At 51.9% G+C, this 22,255-nt stretch overlaps 4 protein-coding genes across 4 annotated transcripts; 3 read left to right on the forward strand and 1 right to left on the reverse strand.

Annotated features, from left to right (window-relative positions):
- Positions 1–7,554: 7,554 nt before the first annotated feature.
- On the forward strand, positions 7,555–9,189 carry N7539_008237 (uncharacterized protein; the record flags this gene model as incomplete). The annotated part of the gene is made up of 2 exons (XM_056937837.1): positions 7,555–8,548; positions 8,630–9,189. The coding sequence occupies 2 exons, from the start codon at positions 7,555–7,557 to the stop codon at positions 9,187–9,189; spliced, it is 1,554 nt and encodes a 517-aa protein (XP_056786929.1).
- Positions 9,190–11,529: 2,340 nt separating this feature from the next.
- Positions 11,530–15,570, forward strand: N7539_008238 (uncharacterized protein; the record flags this gene model as incomplete). Its single annotated transcript, XM_056937838.1, has 1 exon — positions 11,530–15,570. One exon carries the CDS (start codon positions 11,530–11,532, stop codon positions 15,568–15,570), a length of 4,041 nt encoding a protein of 1,346 aa, XP_056786930.1.
- A 1,766-nt stretch (positions 15,571–17,336) lies between these two features.
- N7539_008239 (Glycine-rich cell wall structural protein 1) lies at positions 17,337–18,038 on the reverse strand (the record flags this gene model as incomplete). Its single annotated transcript, XM_056937839.1, has 2 exons — positions 17,337–17,461; positions 17,735–18,038. 2 exons carry the CDS (start codon positions 18,036–18,038, stop codon positions 17,337–17,339), a joined length of 429 nt encoding a protein of 142 aa, XP_056786931.1.
- A 1,730-nt stretch (positions 18,039–19,768) lies between these two features.
- Positions 19,769–21,993, forward strand: N7539_008240 (nucleotide pyrophosphatase/phosphodiesterase family protein; the record flags this gene model as incomplete). The annotated part of the gene is made up of 3 exons (XM_056937840.1): positions 19,769–20,212; positions 20,286–21,552; positions 21,626–21,993. The coding sequence occupies 3 exons, from the start codon at positions 19,769–19,771 to the stop codon at positions 21,991–21,993; spliced, it is 2,079 nt and encodes a 692-aa protein (XP_056786932.1).
- Positions 21,994–22,255: the final 262 nt, after the last annotated feature.

Below are 22,255 nucleotides of genomic sequence, written 5' to 3' on the forward strand. Positions count from 1 at the left end.
AATGTGACACGAGGAGGGCGTCGCCTCAGCGGTGAGATAGTTACTGCTCGAGCAAATGATGAATTCAGATCATATTGGGGTGTAGTAGTACTCAGAGGTTGATGATCTGAGGTCATGTCGTTGTATATGAAGCAAACAGTGCAAGACTCCATGATGCAATTGTGTCAGTACTTCAATATCGCTGCGGCTGCAGTAGTACTCACTTGAGAAGACTGATGATGTGAATGTGAATGTGGCATGTGAAGTTTCGTACATATTGTATATCAGTGTATTATTTACACATGTTACCACCATTCGGTAATTTACACACCCGCGCTGTAAGATACTCCTGTAAGATTCCATTTGTTGTAAATAATACTGTCCCCGACTCTCTCGGAATGTCCAATTGTACAGCACTAATGCAGTCAGTCGCATCCCGCATCCCAGTCGATCCCTGTCGATGGGTCCCGTCAATGCCATGTGTCCAGCTTCAGCCTGATCATCAGAGATTAGCGTCCTATAGGTCCCATTTCACTATGCTTCTTCCGTCCATGGTTACCCTTCCTCCCCGGTCGCGAAGATCAACGATGATTCGATATCCTGTCAGTCTACTGCTAGCCAACTGCCCTTCTGCTTCCCCCCTCGCTGTAGAACGTGGTCCTGGTCGATCACGGCATTCATGTGACTCCTTCTAGCGATCTAGTCGACAGTCAGTAGGGAGGCAAGTGAATCGTAGCTGGGGGGAGGCACAAGTAATTGTTGATTTACGGCGACACGGTATGTGCAGGGTATCGATGTACCAGAAGAGGAAGTCTTCTTGTAATCAAGATCAAGTCCCCTGCTAGGATTGGCACTCCCAGCCCGGATAGGAGCCTAAGCCTTGCCACGTGAAAGAGGTTTGGAGTCGCTAGGTACACCGTGACGGATTAGAGTATGTTCCTACTGTAGGTGATAATATAGGATTGTAATGGATGTCGTGATCGTACGCATGAACAACAATTTCTGTCTGGGGATCCGTCTACCTGATCATCTCAGGTCACTTTTGGTCCAACAGGCTAGTCAGTAGTTAGATCAAGCAATAGCCCCGGTGAGCTTATATCGTACTACATGTCCTGATGAGCCTACAACAACTATTACGGAATTGTGACTGATGGGCAGGACATGCAGTATACACTATACACTATACGCTCTGCCCTCGGCACCTTAGCTACCTATCACAATTAGTAGTGTCAAGGAAATGTACCCAAGTACCTCTGGATTCAACTCCCTTGGACGATTCCCGGCCCTGATGGAGACCACGCGTGGCCCACCATCGACCCGGTACCCCCTGTGCTCAAAGTACAAAGGTGGTAGGTCTAGTAACATGACGTGAAGACTGACAGTCATGATGTAATTCGCGAGGTTGGCCGGGTACTACTGTACCAGATGCACCTGGGCGGAACGAAGCGTGAATCGCCGGCTGATGGAGGCACGGTAGTGGAGTCACGTCAATGGAAAAGCTTGAAGGGGTTGCTATGTGCTTTGTTCGGGATACCTTGTCTCATTGAACAATTCATTTTTGGTCAAGCACTTGTCATTCACGGGCAGTCAGGCTTCATGTGGGTAGTCTCATAAAGAAGTGCAGTACATGCCTATATGGTAACTGATTCTGGGACCATGGGTAGATAAGTTGTTTCGTTTATGATTTGGTAATGTGAAAATGATAACTTCAATTCTCCCTGCAGGTCAAGTTCTCGGAAGATCAAAGGAGCGCCGAGTACTAAACTATGCTCTTGTTCTCCTTTCAGTATCTCCTTGCATAATGCTGTCAATGAGTATCCTAGTCAAGGATAGACTTTGACTTAAGACAGGACCACTCTAGGAAATTACATGACGGCAGCGAGACCGCTACTACTAGTACCACTACCTAACTTGATACCTATGCTCCCAACACCTGCTTGGTCAAAAAGAGCGCGTGTACCCAAAAAGCTGGACAGAGATACTTACCACCTTACCAAGATCTGTCCCAGACTGACAGTAATCAAATCTCCAACAATGTCACCACCATAATATCTCCTGGGCTCCGTCAACTACCGCAAGAGCCCCATTTTTCCAGCACGTCTCTGGAAAACAAGCCTCTCGTATTATCCTCGAGCCGCTGTGCATGAACCACTGCACGCAATCGTGATGAGCCCTCCCCCCTTGATTCGGCTTTCCCACCACACCATGCTATCCTTGAATTGATGCTAGAGCCTAGAACTGTCAGAGAAAACAAAACAAACCAAAGGCACCGCCGTGTTCACAAGCAGCGGTCCCCAATCGATACGTGGCTCTGTCTCCGGCTCTGCCTCAATTTGACCCGCCAACGCAACAAGATTTATGGTTTCTTTGGCCATGCGAGGCGACGAGGCATCGGATCCACTTCCCGCCGAAGTGTGCTCCATCTGAAGTTCCGTCGGTTACTAGAAGCGATTCGCGCCCGCCCGTGGATGGACGGGGAGAAGGGGACCCGTTGAACGCATGGCCGCCCATTCCAATCACCATCCCATCTGGCCAGTGGCCACGCATCTGAATATATGCTGGAAATTGGGGCGTTTGGCGTAGCGGGGAACTTGCAAGTTCGGCCTCGGCCAACCTGGGCTGGACTTGCCCTTACGCCATGGTCAATCTAACGGTACTGACTCTGCACACTTCAATAATACTAATGTTACTTCTAGCACTAGGACTAGGTGCAAGCGCGGACCCAGAGTCTGCTTGAGCCTTGAGGTGAGAGGCTTGATATCATTTAATGAGTCGGCCACCGGAGCGATCGACTGTTAGGCTGAGCGGCGGTAAGGGTCTCTCTGTACGTCGGACGGATAAAAACTATGCAGACACGGTACAATTCCATGGAGAGCCGCGGCTAGAGCGCGCGCGTGCGCGAAACAGGGCCTGGAGAAGTTGGGTGAGGAGTTAGACTTTGGTGTGGAATCTGGAAAGAAGGAGAAGCTCCACGGAAGCAAACGGTCTTTGGGGTTGAGGGGGAAAGACTGGTAAAATTTAGAAGCGCACTGTCAAGATTCCAAGTCGTCGATGTAGTGGTTGAGAATGAAATGGAGTAGTGCTTGCCAATCGATACTTGATGATTGAAGCATCGCTGAGCGGGAGCGGGCGGGGAGCGGCGACTGTTCGGTCATCTGAGTTGAGTTGGCTTTGAAGATTGAGTTTTGACCTTGGTGAGATTTGGTGTAATTCATGACGATTGGTGTCGGTCAAGTTTGCAGTTTGTAGTTTTGTACTAGAAGAGAGTGCTTACCAGGATGGTGAGGGAAAAATCAGGTGACATCCGCGGAGAAGGTAGAGAAGAGCACAAAAAGTCTAAATTAGCTATGGCGTATATTCTCAGTTTAGTATTTCAACCTGAATAGCTGACAGCAGAGTCGTAGGGTATGTGGGTAGTGGGCAGTGGGTACTGGGTAGTGGTACTAAGTAGTGGTACTAAGTAGTGGTACTGGGTAACTTAGTGGATAGCAAAGATGGAGAAGTATTAGACCCTCCGTTGCTAGAGACTCCAGTCTTCCAGATTTGAACAAAGACAGCGAGGGAGGCGGGACAAGGGAAACATAGTAGGGCCCAAATGGATCCTTGGACCTTTCTTTTTCTACTTTGGGTATTAAGCTTTCAATGAAGGTTAGACAAAGTGGAACTTTGTTCTTGTGAAAAACAAAAAAAAAAAAAAAAAAACAATCTGAAAATCTGAAAATCTGTGAATTATTGTAAGTCAGGAAGAGGTTGCTAGTGGATATGCGAGGGTGGTAAAACCAGATTTAAGTGCTTTTTCTTTTTACTTGATCTGCTTCTCTTTTCAGAGTCACATATTTGGCCATTTCGATCGGCAATGTAACTCTGGGAGCATGTCAATCGCCCTTACGTGCCCCAGAAATCCAAAAAGGGTCGGCCTCGTGGCACTCCGGTGGAGGTGTTGCGCGCAGTAGCGCAGATTCAAGGCTTGGCATATGCATGGCAGTATGATTGGTATGGCGAGTGTTATGGACAGGTTTTGTATTACATACAGTACAGTATACATTATACAGTATACATTTATAGGGATACAGACCATGGATGGACGTTTGACGGTTCGAGTGTGACCTCCTCTGACGTGGGTACAAAGTTTTATTCATGATCTGAAGAAGGTACTGAGGTATCTGGTCGTTCTTTTTCACCATCAGTAGAGAATACCTTGTTCTCTGTGTAGCTATATCTTCATGACAGAACAGCTCAAATAGAAGACCATCGACATGGATGTCGGAAGCACTGAACATCCAGGCTACCACAGGGCACAGAGTACAGACCAAGATGTACTTAGAAATGCCTCGGTATGTATTGGTCATGAGTGACTGTGCTACGCCATGTTGAACATGAGGCGAATTAGGGCGATCTCTTACTGTATCTCCTACAGTGATAAGGTAGTGTAGAGCCTCTGTCCGTCGTATTTGCCTACTATGTACTATATACTATGAGACCATGAGTATGTATAAAGTGGAATTCCTGTCACCTTACCTCTGCTTTAGTGCCCACTGGCTAGTGGCCAGTGCCAAGCCCTCACCCCCGCGAAGCTCGTACGGCTAAGACAAAAAGTACGTCGAGTACTACTAGGTAGGTCCCGTCATTCCTCGATGCTGACCGAGCAGGTCGGAAGCCCACCATCTCTGCAGTCTGTACCCGACCGGGCCCAGCTTGTGGGCTACCTGCAGCTCCCGGTCCGGCCAAGGTTCAATATTGCGAGGGGGCATGTTTAAGCCCAGTCCACGGACGGCTTGGCAAAGACAAGCCTACGATGAGATCTATCCGCTAGGCAACAGGCAAAGTTCATCGAATAGGGTGATAGGTGTATCGGCTGTCAGTCTGTATATAGACTCATGTGCTGTATATTTGGTACAAACCCATAAAGCTTGTGTCTTGTGTGGAGGGATCTTCTTCAAGAAGAATTACATCTGAATCCGTAAATAGTAGCCGTCACAAGCAAGGTAGTCAGTCACCCTAGGCTCCGATCATCACGGCCAACTTCCTCCGCGGAAATATCTTTGACTCAAACCGAAGGACCGGGCACTGAAGATGATCGATGCGCTGCCCTGTGTATCCTATGGTCCTTGTAAATTTCAGATAATCCGTGGCCGTTAACAGTTTCTATGCATGCATAGAGGAGGGTTGACGTGATGCCTGCGAATGCTTGATTCGAAACCCTCTGGGCATCTATGTATGAGACCTACGTTATCGCATGGGCGACGGAAAGCAGAGCTTGTCTAGATATTCAGGCTTTTCAATCCACTACTACATCATATGGAAAGAGCAAAACATAGACCGACATGTACCAGGTTGGATTTACGACGGGAGATTGTATGTCTCGAGAGTCTCGCCCTCATCTTACAGGCTGCAGCCTCTTCCGGTCCAAGATTGAGGCAAACCTAAGCTGTTGGATATACCGCTTGTCTGACCATCTTATGTATAATAATATGGTTACTGCATCACGATACTGTCTTCAAAGAGGGTTGATTACTTCTAATGTCAGCTCTCTCTTCTCTTCTCACTCTCACTAGAAATTCCTCCCTATCCTCTCAACTCAACCTATAGCTCCTCTTGGAGCTCAAATGCCCTCTCACTGCGACGAATCCTCGTCAATGTTGCATCCCTTTTGACCACGCACCTCCTAACGATGGCCCCTTCCCCCATGTGTATCGTGTGTCCAGTGTCCGCCCTCCACAGGCCATACATTGGAACCAAAGTTGGAAGAGCTCACCCCCCCCCTGTTGTCCCACGTTTCTCATGCACTACCTCTAGGTCTCCATGGGGGGGGGGGGGGGAAAGGAAGGGAGGAGATGTGGTCCTGTGCGAATGACCCTTGCGGAGCTCTCTGGACCTCCCCGCGTGTCTGCTGCAATGGACCATGCCCCCCTCTGCCACACTTGCGAGAGAATGTGAAGTATGCACCATGCACCATGCAGTATGCAGAGCATGGGGAAGGTCCAGCAGCTGCAGTAGACTGGCGTGACCGCTGGCCACTGACCAGCTCTGCGATCCAGATGTACTGCATGCCTGTATGATACCACCCTGGGTATTTCAAATACCAAACTCTGTTCGGCGACTGTATGACTATGAGTATCGAAGAATGACCAGTCTGGGCTTTTCTCTCCCCGGCTGAAATGTCAACGCGATCGTAGAGTCACAGTCTCTTCTCACCAAGAATGGAAAAATCCATTTTTCCCAATGGATTCATTATTCAATTCAAACAGTATTCTAGAAAAAACATGTGTTTTTGGAGCAGATCTGGAGCGCCCTTTAGGGACTGATCCGCTACACTCATCCAGATGAAAATCCCATAAAGGGAGAGAAGCTGTACAGTAGAACTAGAAGCCGAACCCTCGGCCAAGTTCAGATTCCGGCCTCTTCGATTCCATGCAACGAGGGTTCTAGGGTTGAAAGCAAGTGTTCTCTCTGTTGATTGTACAGAACAACACACGACGAGGGCCCCAGCCGTGAGATGAGACCCTTGTGGACAGACGAAATCTAGAAAGAGAGCCTGGAGAAATACATACAATAGCATACTCGTCCATACCGGGTCGAGTGTTCTGTTCTGTTCGGTTCGGTGTTTTCTGTCTGCCCTCCCCCCCTCTCCTTCAACTCCAGCCACGGAGAAAGCGCTGTCGGTTCACCTCTGCAACCTCCGAAGTCCTTTCTTCTCCCCTCTTCCCTTGAAATTTCCATTCTCAATTCTCAACTCCCCTTCAGTCGAAAGTCCGAACAGTCCACGAGGCTCGCGACCAGGCGCTTTCTCCCCGGATCCCCCGATATACCACCCCGCTGATCTTTCCTGCGACTTTGTCTTCGCGTCGCTCCGGCGTCAATTCGACCACCGAGTACAGTGGTACACAACTGTACGACTATTCTCTGGACTGCCTGCGCCAGTACACTAAGTACCCTTCGTACAGTCGGCCGTGGCCAGCGCTGGTCAAAGTTCCGGCCCCTCTTGGACTCTTTTGGAGACGACGACTCGTCGTGCAGAATTCCTTCCCCCCCCCCCCCCCCCCCCCCAGTTCCCACTCTTTCCTCTCCACTTTACTTTCGCCATTCCCTTCCAATCTACGGTTTCGACAGTGTCTTTTGGTCCCTGCAGAGAAACTCACGTTGCCGCTGTGCTGGGTCCCCTGACAGCTGATGCCACGGCTGCTGCTGGCCGCTGCGATATCTGGCTCTCTTCTTCAACCTCCTTCCTTCTCCTCGGTCGCCTGCTGCACGGTCATTACTTATTTTCTTGGATCGCATTGACTACTTGACGCGTGCGCCTGGTGATTGGTGACTATGCAATAGCGTGGACCCTCGACGCACTTGCCCCCATCGAAAGCTGAGCGACAATTTGTCCCTCCATCGCTGCAAATCTGCCCGTCAACGACTCGACTCGAGAATCGGAAGAAGGGGGAATTCAAAGACAAAAAAGACGGAGCGAGATTTGAAAAGGGCCTGCACGGATTCTTCCCCCTCAACACACGACCTACGACTTACGTTCGACGACCCTTCTGGGAATCTTCGGGCGCATCTCCCGCTGCGTGCTCTTCGACCGAAATGGATTCTGTCGCACATCGGCCCTGGGAGGCCGTCTCCTCGAGCCCTCATACCCCCGCCGGACTGACTCAAACGTTGCCCTCCATCTCGACATTGACCGCCAACATTGGGCCCGGGAATCATAATGCCTCTGAGAAATCGCCTGGAAACTCCTCGCTCAACACCATTGAACGCGACTCGGGGAATTGGTCAATGCCGCACAGCACAAGTAGGGTCCCTCCGCTCTCTGGGGAAAATCGGGCGCGGCATGCTGACCGTTCAGGATCCTCTACTTACTCGAACGCGACCAATGGCACCGGCAACAACTATCCCTCTCTCACCTTCCTGACCTCGTCCTCGCAACCCTCGCCGAACCGTGGCCATGTCGCACCCGATCGCTCCCCCTACTCGCACGAGCAGTCGACCACCCCGTCCTCGGCGGGCGGGAACCACCCGTCTCCCAGCTTCAACACCTCGCAACCCAACCCGGCGCTCCCGTCCTTGAATCAAAATTTCGAGGCGTCCTCCCACCGCGGCAGTGTCGTCGAGGCGCCCGAGTCGCGACGAAGCAGTGTGGATAGTCGTGTCAACCAGGGCATCAGCTCCTTGGTCATCAACCCCGCCTCTCCCTATCACAGTACGAATGCTTCCCAGTCCTCGATCGTCTCGAGTTTACAGCGTGAGCGCGGCATCTCCAACGACATGAATTCATACCGTGGTCCCCGATACTCCAGCGGCAGCCAGCCATTATCTCCACTGGGCCCTCGTCCAGGAGAACACCGCTCCTTCGCCGCTGGACGGACTGCGCCGGCCATCTCCTCGAACCCGCGCTCCGAGATCTACAATGCCGAGGCCCCCACCGCCGGTATGGCCTATGCCTTTCCAGATCCCGACGTCGCTCGATCAAGCTCCATTTCGTCTGCGGAGAAGTCCAACCCACCCTTCTCTCGGAAGGGAAGTACGGCGGAGTCTCTGAGCAGCATGTACTCGGAGCGCATGCCGCGAGGTCAACATGGTGAGTGAATTCCTCCCCTCCCCTTCAGCAGTTGGCCCACTAGTCTCCTTCTCTGGCCCAAGTGCACTAACGCCTCCACAGAATTACCACCCAACGTCCATCATCACACTTTGCAGCACAAGCAGGTCCGCGACCTGATTGGAGAATCCGAATCGAACGGCGGCAATACGCCGTACAGTCGAACGCCCGAATTGCGTGTCACCCACAAGCTTGCCGAGCGGAAACGTCGCAGTGAGATGAAGGATTGCTTCGAAGCCCTCCGCATGCGCCTTCCTCAGACACAAAACAACAAGTCGAGCAAGTGGGAGACGCTCAGTCGCGCGATTGAGTATATCAATTCGTTAGAGAAGAACCTGGCGAGCGCTCGCCGGGAGAATACCGCCATGCGTACCGAGATTGAAGAGATGCGCGCCCAATTTGCCCAGCAGCAGCAAGCTCACAATCCCTCGCGGCCGGGATCGATATTCGAACATCATCCCATGGCGACGACGCCCACAAATGGTCATCCACCCGGTCCTGCATTTGGTGGCTTTGGCAACGGCCCGGTCATGGTTCAGGACCAACCTCGAACGCTACCACCGCTCATGAATGGCGCCTCGGCTCCGATGCAGGGCATCCAGTATACCGATGAGCGGCGGTAAAACAACATAACTCAAAACGCCGTTTACCACCCCCCCCCATCGCGATTGGCACTTCTACTTTTCATCCTCCATCGACTTCTCTTTCCCCGATGAGCTATGACTTGTCACGCTGCAATGCGCACTTCACGTACGATTTCCTTTTTACCCCCTACCATCACCTTGCAAGATATCCCCATTCTTCCTTTTGATTTCTCGTGCGACTTTTTTTTGGGGTGGGGATTCTCTTTCTTCCCCTTTCTAGACATTCAACTCCCTCTCCCATCTTCACCTCGGTCGGCGATGCATTGCGCGCTATGCCTCTGCGACTGCGGAACGGTGTGACTTATATTTCATCCATGTTCTTCCTTCTCTGTCCACCACTCTGTGTGTGTCTCCTCGTGTCTCATCACCGTTCGGCATCCTCCCACCTTCTTGTTGGACATTCGTCAAAGTTTCTGCGACCGTCGATCCTCGTTGGCCTCTGGTTTCGTGTATGAGTGCATCTCATCACGCCCACTCGAAACCCGGCTGTTGCGTCTCCTTCTTATCGAACCCCTTTCTCTTTCCTCTGTTTTCCTGGTCATGTGTTCTCGTCTTGCCTCCATTGCTACTGCTGTCCTTATTCCTCTTCCTGTCGCCCGTCTATGTCACTTTTGGGGAACAGCTCGAATCGCGTGTTCTTGTCTTTAGTATGGCTGCATTATGGCGGAACTGGTTTGGACACAAATGTGTTATTGCAGATTGGGGGCCTCCGGCCATTGGGGTCGGTCACTGTTGTTTCCTTCTCTCGCTCGTGCGCTTCTTAGCATCGGCTTGATCTCTGCCACCCTGGTCCCGAGGTTGATCTTGGGATTTGTATCAAATATGACCATTTTTTGCGCACCGGGGCGGCATGCCTTCCTGTGTTTTGGCCGTCGCTGTGGTTTTGCCAGTCTTTTTTTCCATTCCCGAAGTATGAGCCTGTAGCCCATCTTTGTTTCCGTGTCTGAACTGTTGAACAGATCGTCCATCTGATGTCGATACTTGGCCGCTATGCGTCTAGATTTCCTTGAGATCCCTCATTCAAGTCTCCATCTGCCGAGGACCGTATTTCCCGCCCTCCGTGCAACTCACTTCCATCAATTCTATTTCCAGCCATGGCCGGGTGGCTTGGTGATTGGCTCCATTTAAGCGCCCAACATCCACCTCCGGCGCAACCTGCCGGGTTCTTCACCCTCATCCACCTCTCTTACCTCCCCCACTGGCCCTGACTGACAGAGTCCCTGCACCAATAATGGCACCTTCACAACTCGCCTACTGCAGGGGAATGTCGGAGATCCGTGAAGATTGATGACTTTGGAGAATGTCATTGGTGTCGGGGCTGCATGGTGGGTAGTGGATTTGACGATGGGCGAGTACTTGCCAGGACCACCGTCCCTGTCCGACGAGATCAGAGCGGGCCCGATGAACAAGTTGGAAAACCAAGCCCAGGACCAGCACATCCGGCGGAAGACAAGATGGTCGATGCCACCGGTGAAGTGAGAAATGGCTCTATCCTATTCTAGACTCTTTGAAAAAGAGAGCTCTCGTGCAGCATTGCGGTTGCTGATTCGAGAGGGACCGTTTATTTTTACAATTCCCCGATGCTGCATGGTGGCTGACTTGGTAGCTTGAGGTCTGTTTAGCTCTCGTCAGCTCCTGTCGAGTGCGAAGCTCGACAGTCGTCCTTATTTTGTGGACTTTGATCTCTTTCGTTCGTAAACTACTTTCTCTCTTGTACGCTCTGGTACTTTGGTTGGCTTTCTCACTCTTTTTGGTTCTTGTCTATCTCTCTCTCTCTCTCTCTCTCTCTCTCTTTTTCTGCCTCGCTCCCACTTCTCCTCCTCTCCCAGCTTCTAAAAATCTCTTAGCCTGTGCGCGTGCTTCTGGCCTGCTACATCTCGTGCTATTCTGTGCGTCACTCATTTACGCTTTCTCGTTTGACAAATTCTTCTCTTTTTTTTTTCTCTGTACTGTGAGACGGTGGTCATTGCATACCCGGAGTCGTTTCAGCATTGCATTGTTCCGAGCGTTGTCTGGATATTAATAGAAAGTGGCTCAAGGACAGTGCCCTTTGTTTGCCTCGTCAGACCCAGCAGCATATCAGGATACAACATCAGATCTGGCTTTCAGCATTCTTGCCACGCCAAAACACTCCTCTGCGCCATCTCGACTGCTCGAGGCACACATGGTATGTTATCAGACAGATACACAGTCACCGCAGAGGACTACTTCGCTTTGAGTGTGTTGAAGCATCTCCATAAATATCGCTGACAAGGTCGACCTAGTCTCATACATTTGCAGAGGTCTAGTCATTCAGTCAATTCTGACGCAACCACAAGGATGCCTCTTCGAAAAGACGCGCCCCAGCTCCAAGTCCCAACTTTGCCTGTCTTCCCATTATCATCGCCAATCAGTGAGGAGATTTCAAGTCCGTCATGCTCTTCCGCAGACGATAAAGAGCTGGAACGAACTCGCCCATTTGACTTCATGGTCAAGGCCACAAAGCAACGAGCCGAGACGAAAGTGCGACAAGATGGCAACAGTCACCGCACTTCGCCAAAACTTTCGCACCGAGCTCGATCAGATTCGGGCTCCAAACGGCATAGTATCCGGGGAATTACAAAATCCAAGAAGCATGCAGCAGCGAAACCGGTGGGATTGAACTTGGTGACGGACTTTTCTTTGGCCGCGCCACCGCAGCCGAAGAAGTACAAGATGGTAGACGAGTGTGCACCCTTTGTGGATCTCAATGATCTCAAGGCACTCTCGGATCATCGTGCGAGACAACGGTTTGATCAGTCTACTGAGTCCGAAACGATGTCAAGGAGTAGGGACGGCTTTTTAGGGGCATTCTCGAACATGTCGAAGAAACCGGACTCCTATCGTCAAATTTCCGACGAAACTCAACGTTTGGAGAACGAGAGGACAAAGAACCGAAACCCCTTCTTGAACCCTGACAGCGAGGATGCTCTTGGGGATAGGATAGACAGTGGTCTCTCGCCTTCAGATAGACACGTCTTGATCGGGCTTTCAGTGCCTCGGAACGAGGCTTTTCAGTATACCAAGGACTTGGACAGTGCTGGGGCTCCGATGACTCCAACTATTATTGTAACACCTGCTAGAGAAGACGCCCCGTGGACATCGTCAAGCCCGGAATATCTCCGGCCTCGCGCAACATCCAGTATCTACTCTCAGCCCACACCTCGACTCTGGCAGAACGGTCCAGATGTCCCTCCAGTTCCGGCCATTCCAACGGAGCATACAAAGGAACTCACTCAAACGGGCACGTCGGCGCGAATTCTCAATGCCCACCTCGTTGCTATGACCCGTCCTCGCCGATCCATGTCTGTGGAGACCGTCATTGAAGACGACCTGTTTCATGGGGAGAGTTCTTTGATCTATTCAGATAGCGACGATGGCGCCTCTTTCAACCGGTTCAGAGTGAATACGCAAAGTTTGAGACCGGAATCACAGGGCTGGTGGACATATCTGCTTTCACCACTCCTGGGGAAAAAGTCGCCTTTAAGTCCGTCATTCCCTCGAAGCAAAGGACAAGGTCAAGGCCCAGAGTCAAAGGCACCAAGCCCCCAGGAAATCCGCCAAGCTTGTGAAAAAGAAATATCCTGCTTTTCACCGGAGACGCCAGAGTCAGCACTCCCAACGCAGTGGCAAGAGAGCGAAAATACTCCCCCTGAAAAAACTCGCTCTGTTGAAAACGACTCCAACACTGAGAAGGATGCGTACTCTCTCAGGAGACAGACGACTGCTTCAATGATGTTTGCTGGTCGCTCTATTCAAGGTGAAGCGGCAGAATACTACCAGGCCTGTGCGCATGAGTTGTTCAGCAAGACTCCGTATTTCGAATGCTTTAACCACGTCTGTTCTATTACGCCTGAGCATATCGTTGCCGCGAGATATGCAGCCCAGTTCGACGCCGATGAGGGAGAGACCCGTGATCGTGGACTGATTCTCGCCGAGGCCGGTATTCATGAGAAGGAGCAAGACAAATCGCAACTACTTGACGGCAATAGGGGCCTTTTGATCGACGTCGACTCTCCAACGATAGAGGAGAAAGATGGGAAAGGCAGTAACAAGTTAGGCTCACCGTCTTCTGCTGCCTCATCGGATTCGTGGGCTTCTAGTCTCAGTGATGACGACAGTGATGTGGTTGAAAGGGAAAAATCCGTGTCTTCCACGCCGCAGAACAAAGCACCAGAGGCGACTCGAGATCCCTTTGACGAGCGCAAGGCTGAGACACCTCCTCAGATCGCTGAGCCGGTTCCTGAATCGTCTCCAGCAGCGGCGACTGCTACGCTTGAGCCACCAAAGGCGACACCACCAGCACCTGCAGTCATGCCAGAGCCGCCGGTGCCGATACCCGCTCCAGCTCCTCAGTTTACCAATACAATATCACCCCCAGCCAATACCATTCACATCGAGCAGCAGCCTGCACCCACGGCTCCACCACCCATAATCATTGAAAGAAACAACCCTTACTATGGGGCCTTTTATCCGCCAGTATCTCAGCCAGCCCAGCCTGACCCTGTACCACAAGAGCAATCTCGGAGTGTCGAACACGATCTTCCAGCAGCATCCGCTGAACAAGATCGGCCGACGAAAGAGGAAGAGGCGAGAGGCACGCCAGGCATCTTGACAAAACCGCGGCCAGTAAATCCGGGAAAGCAAGAGATTGATCACGTTCCAATTCCCGCTGCATGTCTGAATGAACCGATATCACCCGCCTTTCAACGCGCAGCCGGCGGGCCGGGATCTATTCCTATGAGCTCAATGAACATGAACAATGATGTCTCTGCGCCAGCTCCCACGTACAGCCAGCATCCGCGAGATGATGCCCTGCCCCAATACATGCTTCATCCAGCACCCGGAGCGGCAATCATGAATCCTACCGGCGAAAGAGGACCAGCAGAAGTGCGACGACAGAGGCACGAGCGCGAAGACGCAATTGGGCGAAAGATTGGCGGTTTCTGGCGTGGGAGAGGCTGTTTCAGTAAGAAGGGCTGCTTTGGTCGGTCAGGCCGTGAAGGTCGAACGAGACGTCGGTGGTACTTTGCCATTTGCATATTCTTCCTTGCTATCGTCATAGTGGCCATTGTGTTGGCCACAACACTGACCCGAAAGGGCGACACGACACCGGTTCAATCGCAGTGGCTCAATCTCACTGGCTATCCACCCATGCCAACGGGTATTTCGACGGTTGCCGGGGCGGAGCCGCGAGTTGAGCAGCCGGGATGCATCAAGCCTTCGTCTCTGTGGAGTTGCGCATTACCCAAAGGCCAACAACGCGATAACAAGCCCTATGCTGCGGATGAGCCTAACTTTCGAATGGAGATACGCTTTCGAAATGGCACGTATCCCAATAGTACAACAATAGCTTCGTCCTCGGAGCGGGCCATTCGCCGCAGAGATGTCGACTCATGGACGTCGTCGCCTGCGCCGCCGAGTACCACCGACCAGATCTTTTTGGGCAATACGACTGACGGGGTATCGATCCCTTACGATGGCGAAATAACACCTTTCTACATTACTTTTCTATCTTCTGTTCAAGTCACGCCCAACAGCCTCTTCCGCCGCTCCTCCTCCTCCTCCTCCAACGACACATCCCTCTTCCCCAATCTAACCACCGCATTTCCTGCGCCAGCCGTCAACTCAGACGGCACCGCCGCCGCCGCAATCCTCTACCCTCTGCCCGAATCCCAGCCCATCCGTCTCTACAACCGCGGCCAAGACACAGAACACTACGGTTTCTACACGTACTTTGACAAATCCATCTTCCTCGCCTCTCGCGCCCCTCTCAACGGCAGCGCCGACGATCTCTCACCACTCGATCAAAACGGCGGTTCAACTGAATCCGACGCGGCCGTCCGCTGCACCTGGTCTCAGACCCGTTTCCTCGTACAAATATGGACCCGGTCATCAAAATTAGGATACACTCTTCTAAGCCCATCAAGTAATAGCACAGCCCCAACCACCACGTCAACCGCGACAACACCTTCATCTACATCACCACACTCATCGTCCTCCCCCTCCTCTTCAGCTACAAACTTCACCCGCCCCGGCTCATTCCCCTACCCACTCACCATAACAATCGACCGACATGGCGGCGCCCAAAGGCAAAAACTCGTTTACTGCTACAGCGTCGAAAGTGACCAGCACTACAATATCACGGATCGTAAGCTACAGATTGAAGACCGTGGGTTTGCGGGGACCTTGGTGAATCCGGCTTCTGGGATCTTTGATAACGTTCCTGGAGCTGGAGCTGGAGCTGGAGCTCAGGGGCTGGGTACGCATGGGTTTGGTGGGATTGATGGGGGGTCTGGAGGATGTGCGTGCCAATGGACGAATTGGATTGTGAGATCCTGAGTCAAATTGAGTGAGATAGAGAGACGGGGATATTTGTACGAGCTGTGAGGGGGGAAGTGGAGCGTTTGAGCATTTTGGTATCATGGGTGACTGAATAGATGAACTTGATGAATTTCCCTGGAGATGAAAACTTATAGATACGCCTTTATCACGGAATCCCACGGCGCAACAAAAGCGATTGATATCATTTAAAGATCTTTGGCATCTTTGTGAACAAATTTTCAGGACGCAACCCAGTCTTCCACAGAAGATCTGGTTTTTTTTTTTATATATATATCTCAGAAAGCCAACAGTGTTCATGAGCAGTTTTGACTATCTTCATCTTTGCGACTGACTCTTCGACGGATCGTGGGTCCTGTGCCGTCGAAAGAATTCCCATGCCTCAATCTATCTACACACCGGACATCGGGGCATTTTCACCTCCCCCAGCCACCTGCATCCTATATTGATATCTCAAGCCCATCTTGAACACGACTGAACACTTGAAGACCACTAACCAACTAATCCAACGCAGCAGACAAGATCTGCCCACGGATCTATCCAGGAGGTCAAAATGTTAACTATCCAGTTTCAACATGCCAGGTCCACTTCTCAGCCTCCAGCTGGCCTACGGCACGGGCCTCATCTTAGCTTTTGCCACGATCGGTCTCGGGCTACCTTACGGGGCATCTCGTTTGAAGTTCTATCACAAATGAAGCTGCGTAGCACACTGCATATGGTGTGTACGCATCGCGGCAATACATGCTCGACCTTGGCCCTGGATGTTTGGAACAGCCCAGGTTCAAGAATACCTTCCGTTCATAAGTCATGAGAAAAAGGTACCTCGTCAAATATAAGGAAAGCCCTGTCGATCACCTAGTACTTGATTACACTGTCCGAGTGACAAAGACCGGAATCCAAAGAGTACTGAACAGTACACATCGCAACCATCCATCTCCCGGTCCTAAATTGCCCTTAGGGCTATTGCTAGCCTAGAGGAGGTCAAATCCACTACGGCGGTACCCATTACCCATGCATACACTGAGGAGATGTGGCCGCCCCTACTCTGCTGTGTCAAGGATCGACTTCAAATCAGGGCAGCATCACCGTGCGAGGTTACATTTTTTGGCCTTCATGTTCGAACCGTCTGCCCTTCCCTTCTCGGCGTATGCCTGCTTAGGGTGAGGGTGTAGATATCTTATGACATGCTTGATGATGTATGGGTCGTGTGTGAACCACGGGATCGAAATTGATCGATGGTTCATTTGTTCTGGGCTTGTTGCGGCGGCCTAAAAATAGGGTTACATTCTAGGTTGACGGATTAAGGATACGGTTTCCAGTTTTGGAAGTTGCTTTTCTGAACAGGATGTACATGTACATTGTGTCAAGAGTTACCTGCCTAAGGGTATGACTTTTTGAAAAGAAGGCGAGGGCGCTGATTAGTGCTAGGGAGCGGAGGCTGATTGGAACATTAAAAGGAAAATTATATTACTTCATTATGTAGTAGAAAATCAGTCTATAACACCACAAACGCCTTGCCCTTAATCCACCTTCCTCTCGATACTCCCACGGCACACATCCAGTCTCAATCGATAATTGACGGCTGAATAGAAACCAGGTGGTTGAATCCTCGCACGAAAGAGGCAACCGTAGACTTGGACAAAGTGAGGTTGAATGGGCACAGTTTTCGCAACCGAGAACAGTGATAAGGAACGACTCCAAGAAAAGGAGTAAGCAACGTCAATCAACCCATTTTTGTTGCTTCTTTCTTCTTCCGGTTGATTCGTTTATGCGAGGAAGAGAATAGCACCGTAGGCGACGCTACCCAGACCAGTGCCAAGCATACCAAGCTGAGGGACGGAGATCTTGGCACCGGGGCTAGAGGGGGTGTAGCCAGTGGCGCTGGGAGACGCTGGGGTGTTTCCAGCGCCGGAGCCGGAGCCGGAGCCGGAGCCAGAGCCAGAGCCAGAGCCAGAGCCAGAGCCAGAGCTGGAGCCTGAGCCTGAGCCAGAACCAGAACCAGAACCAGAACCAGAGCCGCCAACACCGCCAACACCGCCCGAGCCGGAGCCGTTGGAGCCGGAGCCGGAGCCAGAGCCAGTGCCAGTGCCAGAGCCAGAGCCAGAGCCAGAGCCAGATCCATTGGAGCCAGTGCCAGTGCCAGCAGTGCCATTGCCGTTGCTACCACCACCGTTGGGGCCTGGGACAACAGTGCCGTTGTTGCCGCCCTGGCCATTGGGACCGGGGGCGGGGACGACGGTGCCGTTGCCATTGCCGTTAGGGCCGGGGGCAGGGACAACGGTGCCGTTGCCATTGCCGTTAGGGCCGGGGGCAGGAGCAGGAGCACCAGTGGGCCCGGGCTGAACGCCGCCCACGCCTGTGCCTTGCACGGCAGGAGCCTTCACGTTGTAGGCTGGAGGCTCTTGGTGAGCAGCCTGGACACCGGCGGCAATGGCCAAGAGGGCCAGGGTGGAGGTAGAAAAGTGCATTTTGATGATATGATATTGATGCAGGGTTGAAGCGATTGGCGGAGAAAGGAGGTATTGAGGTGCCTCTTCTTTAACGAATGTCGAAGCTATACCTGAAGGTCAGTGCTGCGTCAAGGAGAAAAGCTTAAAATTGGGGACAATCACTTACCTGGCTAGATGGGTGTGGGAACGACGGTGCTGTATTAAGGATGGAAGAGAATTGCAGGTGAAGCCGAGGCCTGAGACCTCATCTTATAGATCTGAGCGTGGCCAAATCCGGCGTCACCAAGTCGATGGGTTAATGTATGATGCCATCTCACAGGCACACACGAAATCTTCCCGCGCGTCTTGCTCTGTGATTGACTTCTGGTGCTTTCAATGCTTTGCTCGCCGGGGTCTCCGATACCACAGGACAAGGACGAGTTCGCACTGCCGCATCCGGAGAGGTGGATCCATCAATGTCACTCTGGGTCCCAACCCCCATTAGGCCCACCATATCGTGCTGATAGGGTCGACTTCGGGGCCGAGATCGTCTCGTAGTCATTGAATGCACCGCGGACTGGTGGGAACTACTGGCGATAAAAGTCTGAGGCTCATCGTCGCTCGAGATGGGACCATTTTCACGGTCACGTGAGCTGTCTCTTCCCAAATAGGCAACTGGCATAGCATCATCGAATGCGGACAGCGCTCCCAATACCGGCCAAGATCAAGGCAGTGAAGGCACTGTCGGACAGAAATAGAAGAGTAGGGATGTCTCTTATTGAAAAGAGCCTATGGATATTGGCCGTGTTTTGCTGGTGCTCATCCCAGGCTCAGCTAGTGCCCTCCGACTGAAATGATCGCAGACAGTAGACTTTCAAGTGGGTACTTCTGCGCGTTTCAGATATCGTCTTCATCATGGCTCTTCAGTTTGAAATCATGATAGATCGAAGTATTGAGGTGTCACTGTGCCGCAAAAGCCGGTCTCAACCTTCATCTCGGGCCCGAAGCAAACGTTCGTTCACAAGGAAGAAGCCTTGCCACCCTCCGGCGACTAGCGCTTCAAGAATCCCAACATTTGAGACGCCCGTTTTGTGGTTGAACGAGCTATGCCGGTTCTCTAAACATAGTCGCACTAGTCGTCAATCTCTGGGTTGAATCCAACTGCGATTGACACCACTGACATCCACTTTGAATAGGAATGCAGAATGGCCCTCAGGGCGATAACGTGTGTCCAGCAAAGACGCACGCCATCAGTATCATGCAAGATCCACAGTGGATAATATTGAACTCGGATTGACTGTGACTTTTGCGGAAATCGGTAGGCGCTATGTTTCGTATGGGAACGATGCGAGCGACTCAACCGTTTGAATTCTCCACATTCTCGATGGTTGCGGCTCTTCAAGCTCGGCCCCTCAGCGCGGTGTATTTTTAGCCCAGAGGTAAACAGCCTCGGATAGAGCACAAGAAGAGGCAGATCCCTCGGAGACCAAGCAGAGGTCCCTTGTTGCCATAGACCGACCCTATTCTTTGGCCCCCTAGTCGTGGCGTACAGGGTATAGCAAGTTCGTCGCTGTTGAAACCCTCAGATCGGATGTGACAGGTGAAGATGCCACGATGTCTTGGCGGCCCGCTGCTGACCCGCTCCGGATCTTCGCCCTTGAGTGTAGCTGGGCCCAGAAAGGGTTTCTTCTCCACGCCTACGCTATTGCCACCTCGACGTCCTTTACGCTTCAATGTCTTGACGCTGCGGCTGACGCGCTTGCCCAGCCATGCCAATACCGCGCAGTCCTTCTCTCCTGTCTCCGGCAAACTACGACAATGACGCGGCTTCTCTACGATCGCCCTCCGAGCAGGACTCTGACTCTGACGACGACGAGCTCCTTCGTCAACCCCGCAGTACTCTGGAGCTTTCTCAATACGATCGGAGCGTCCTTGAGGATGAAGACGAACTGGAGAAGCTCTTGACGAGAAGCGGTCCTGCTCAGGGCCTGCGCCGAATCTTCAGTCCCAGCGGGACCAGAGTCCGTATTGGCAAAAAGGAGCGGCGGCGAGCACGTCGGGAAGCGCGCTTGTCACGCCGCGAACGAGTCAGTGAGGAAGGAGAGCTCATGTACGAGATGGAAGAGGGCTTAGGGGATGACGAGACTTCCTCTCTCGTGAGCGGAGGGTCGTCGATTGACGATGCGGGTAAAGAAGGCTTTATCTACGAACCAGTGAGTCTTGCGGGGATTTGCACGTCCACTTTCCTCGAATTGTTGATCAAGTGATTTTGACTCTCCTGCCTAGCCTAAAAGGCCGTCCTGGCAGAAATTAGTTCTGGTGTCTGCGATCATCGCCGTTTTGTTCCTCATCCTCTTCCTCGGCGCGTATAAGGCTTCCAGTAGCTTCCGAGCCATCCGTCCACATGCTCAGCGTCTTCTGTCCAACGGAACAGCCTTGTTTGCTCCGACCACGATCATGATCTCGCTGGACGGATTCCGAGCCGATTTTCTCGACCGTGACCTGACTCCGGCCCTCCACTCACTGGTCGCAAAGGGTGTGTCGCCCCAGTACATGAATCCCAGCTTTCCCAGCGTCACATTCCCGAACCACTTCACACTCGTAACTGGACTGTATCCCGAGAGCCATGGCATCGTTGGCAACACTTTCTGGGATCCAGACATGGGCGAGGAATTCTTCTATACTCATCCTGCCGTGAGCATGCAGCCCAAGTGGTGGAACGCTGAGCCTTTGTGGGAGACAGCGGAGAAGCAAGGGGTCAAGACCGGCATCCACATGTGGCCGGGCTCAGAGGCTCATATCGGGGTAGTTGAGCCGAGCTACGTGGACAAATACAATGGATCGGAGGCTTTGCCGCGCAAGGTCAAGCGCATCCTCGAACTTCTTGACCTACCTGGGCCAGAGGATGAAACGCACCTGGCTTCGCAACGCCCCCAGTTCATTGCTGCATATGTACCAGATGTGGACCAGGATGGACACAGGTACGGTCCGAATAGTACCGAGATACGAGGAACAATCTCACGTGTCGACGGTTTTGTTGCAGGTATCATTGCTGGTCTGGAACATCGCAACTTGACCGACCTGGTCAACCTAGTTGTTGTTTCAGATCACGGTATGGCTAGCACCTCCACCAAGCGGCTTGTCCAGTTGGACGATGAAATAGACCTCCGACTAGTGGAACGCATTGATGGTTGGCCATCCCGTGGTTTGCGTCCTAAGCAACCAGAAAATTTGGAGATTCTGCAAGAGCAATTGGAGAGGCTGGGTCGAAAGTATGCAGATGCCGTCGAGATATACACTCGTGAGACCATGCCTGAACGGTATCACTTTTCCAATAATGATCGCATCGCTCCCTTGTGGGTGATCCCTCGTGCAGGTTGGGCCATTGTCGAGCGGCCCACCTTCGACGCGAAGAAGGCGCTTGAGACTGGAGAGTTGTATCATCCTAAAGGGATCCATGGGTATGATCATGAACATCCACTCATGCGGGCGATCTTCATTGCTCGAGGACCTGCTTTCCCGCACCAACCAAACAGTCGACTTGAAGTTTTCCGTAAGTCGATGTCCTCCATGTTACAATTGATGCCCTCGCTGCGCAGTAGACTAATATGGCTGTTCTTATCCAGAAAATATTGAGGTGTACAACATCATCTGTGATTCGCTCGGCGTGAGCCCGTTGCCAAATAATGGCACATTGCGTCTACCGCTTAAACCCGTGGGTTTGCACTCGGACTCATACACGCCGCCACACGCAATGCCGTCGGATCCTCCTGCATCCACGCAGCCGACAACAACAACAACGGTCACAACTGCTACGGCTGTTTTCCCGGAACCAACCTCGGCTGCTACAGATGTGCCAGCTTCAACTGATTCTGGTAATGTCGAAGATGAGATATCCTCATGGTGGGAAAAGGTAACAGACAAGCTTGGTGATCTCAAAGAATGGGCGGAGGAGTTGTTTTCTGCAGAAATAGACAATCATCCACAGCCATGAGCGTAGCGCCACTGCGATGACTATTGCCGACTATTGCATATCATTGTTCCTTGTTGATTTTGAAATGATTGAGAGATACCCTTTTCTGGACCTTTACTGCTCTTGTCTTTCCACACTTTTATTTCTACGTAGCGAAAGCAAAAATGCTGTAAATCCCAGATTTCGCCTGATTATGGGCCTAGAATTGTTCTCGTAGGAAATCTTTCCTCAACTTCCACGAGCACTTACTTCCTCGTTCACATTCCAGCTGCAATTAAGGAAG

This window comes from Penicillium diatomitis (assembly GCF_028827545.1).
Source record: "Penicillium diatomitis strain IBT 30728 chromosome Unknown utg000012l_segment0_segment0, whole genome shotgun sequence".
Lineage (NCBI taxonomy): Eukaryota > Fungi > Ascomycota > Eurotiomycetes > Eurotiales > Aspergillaceae > Penicillium > Penicillium diatomitis.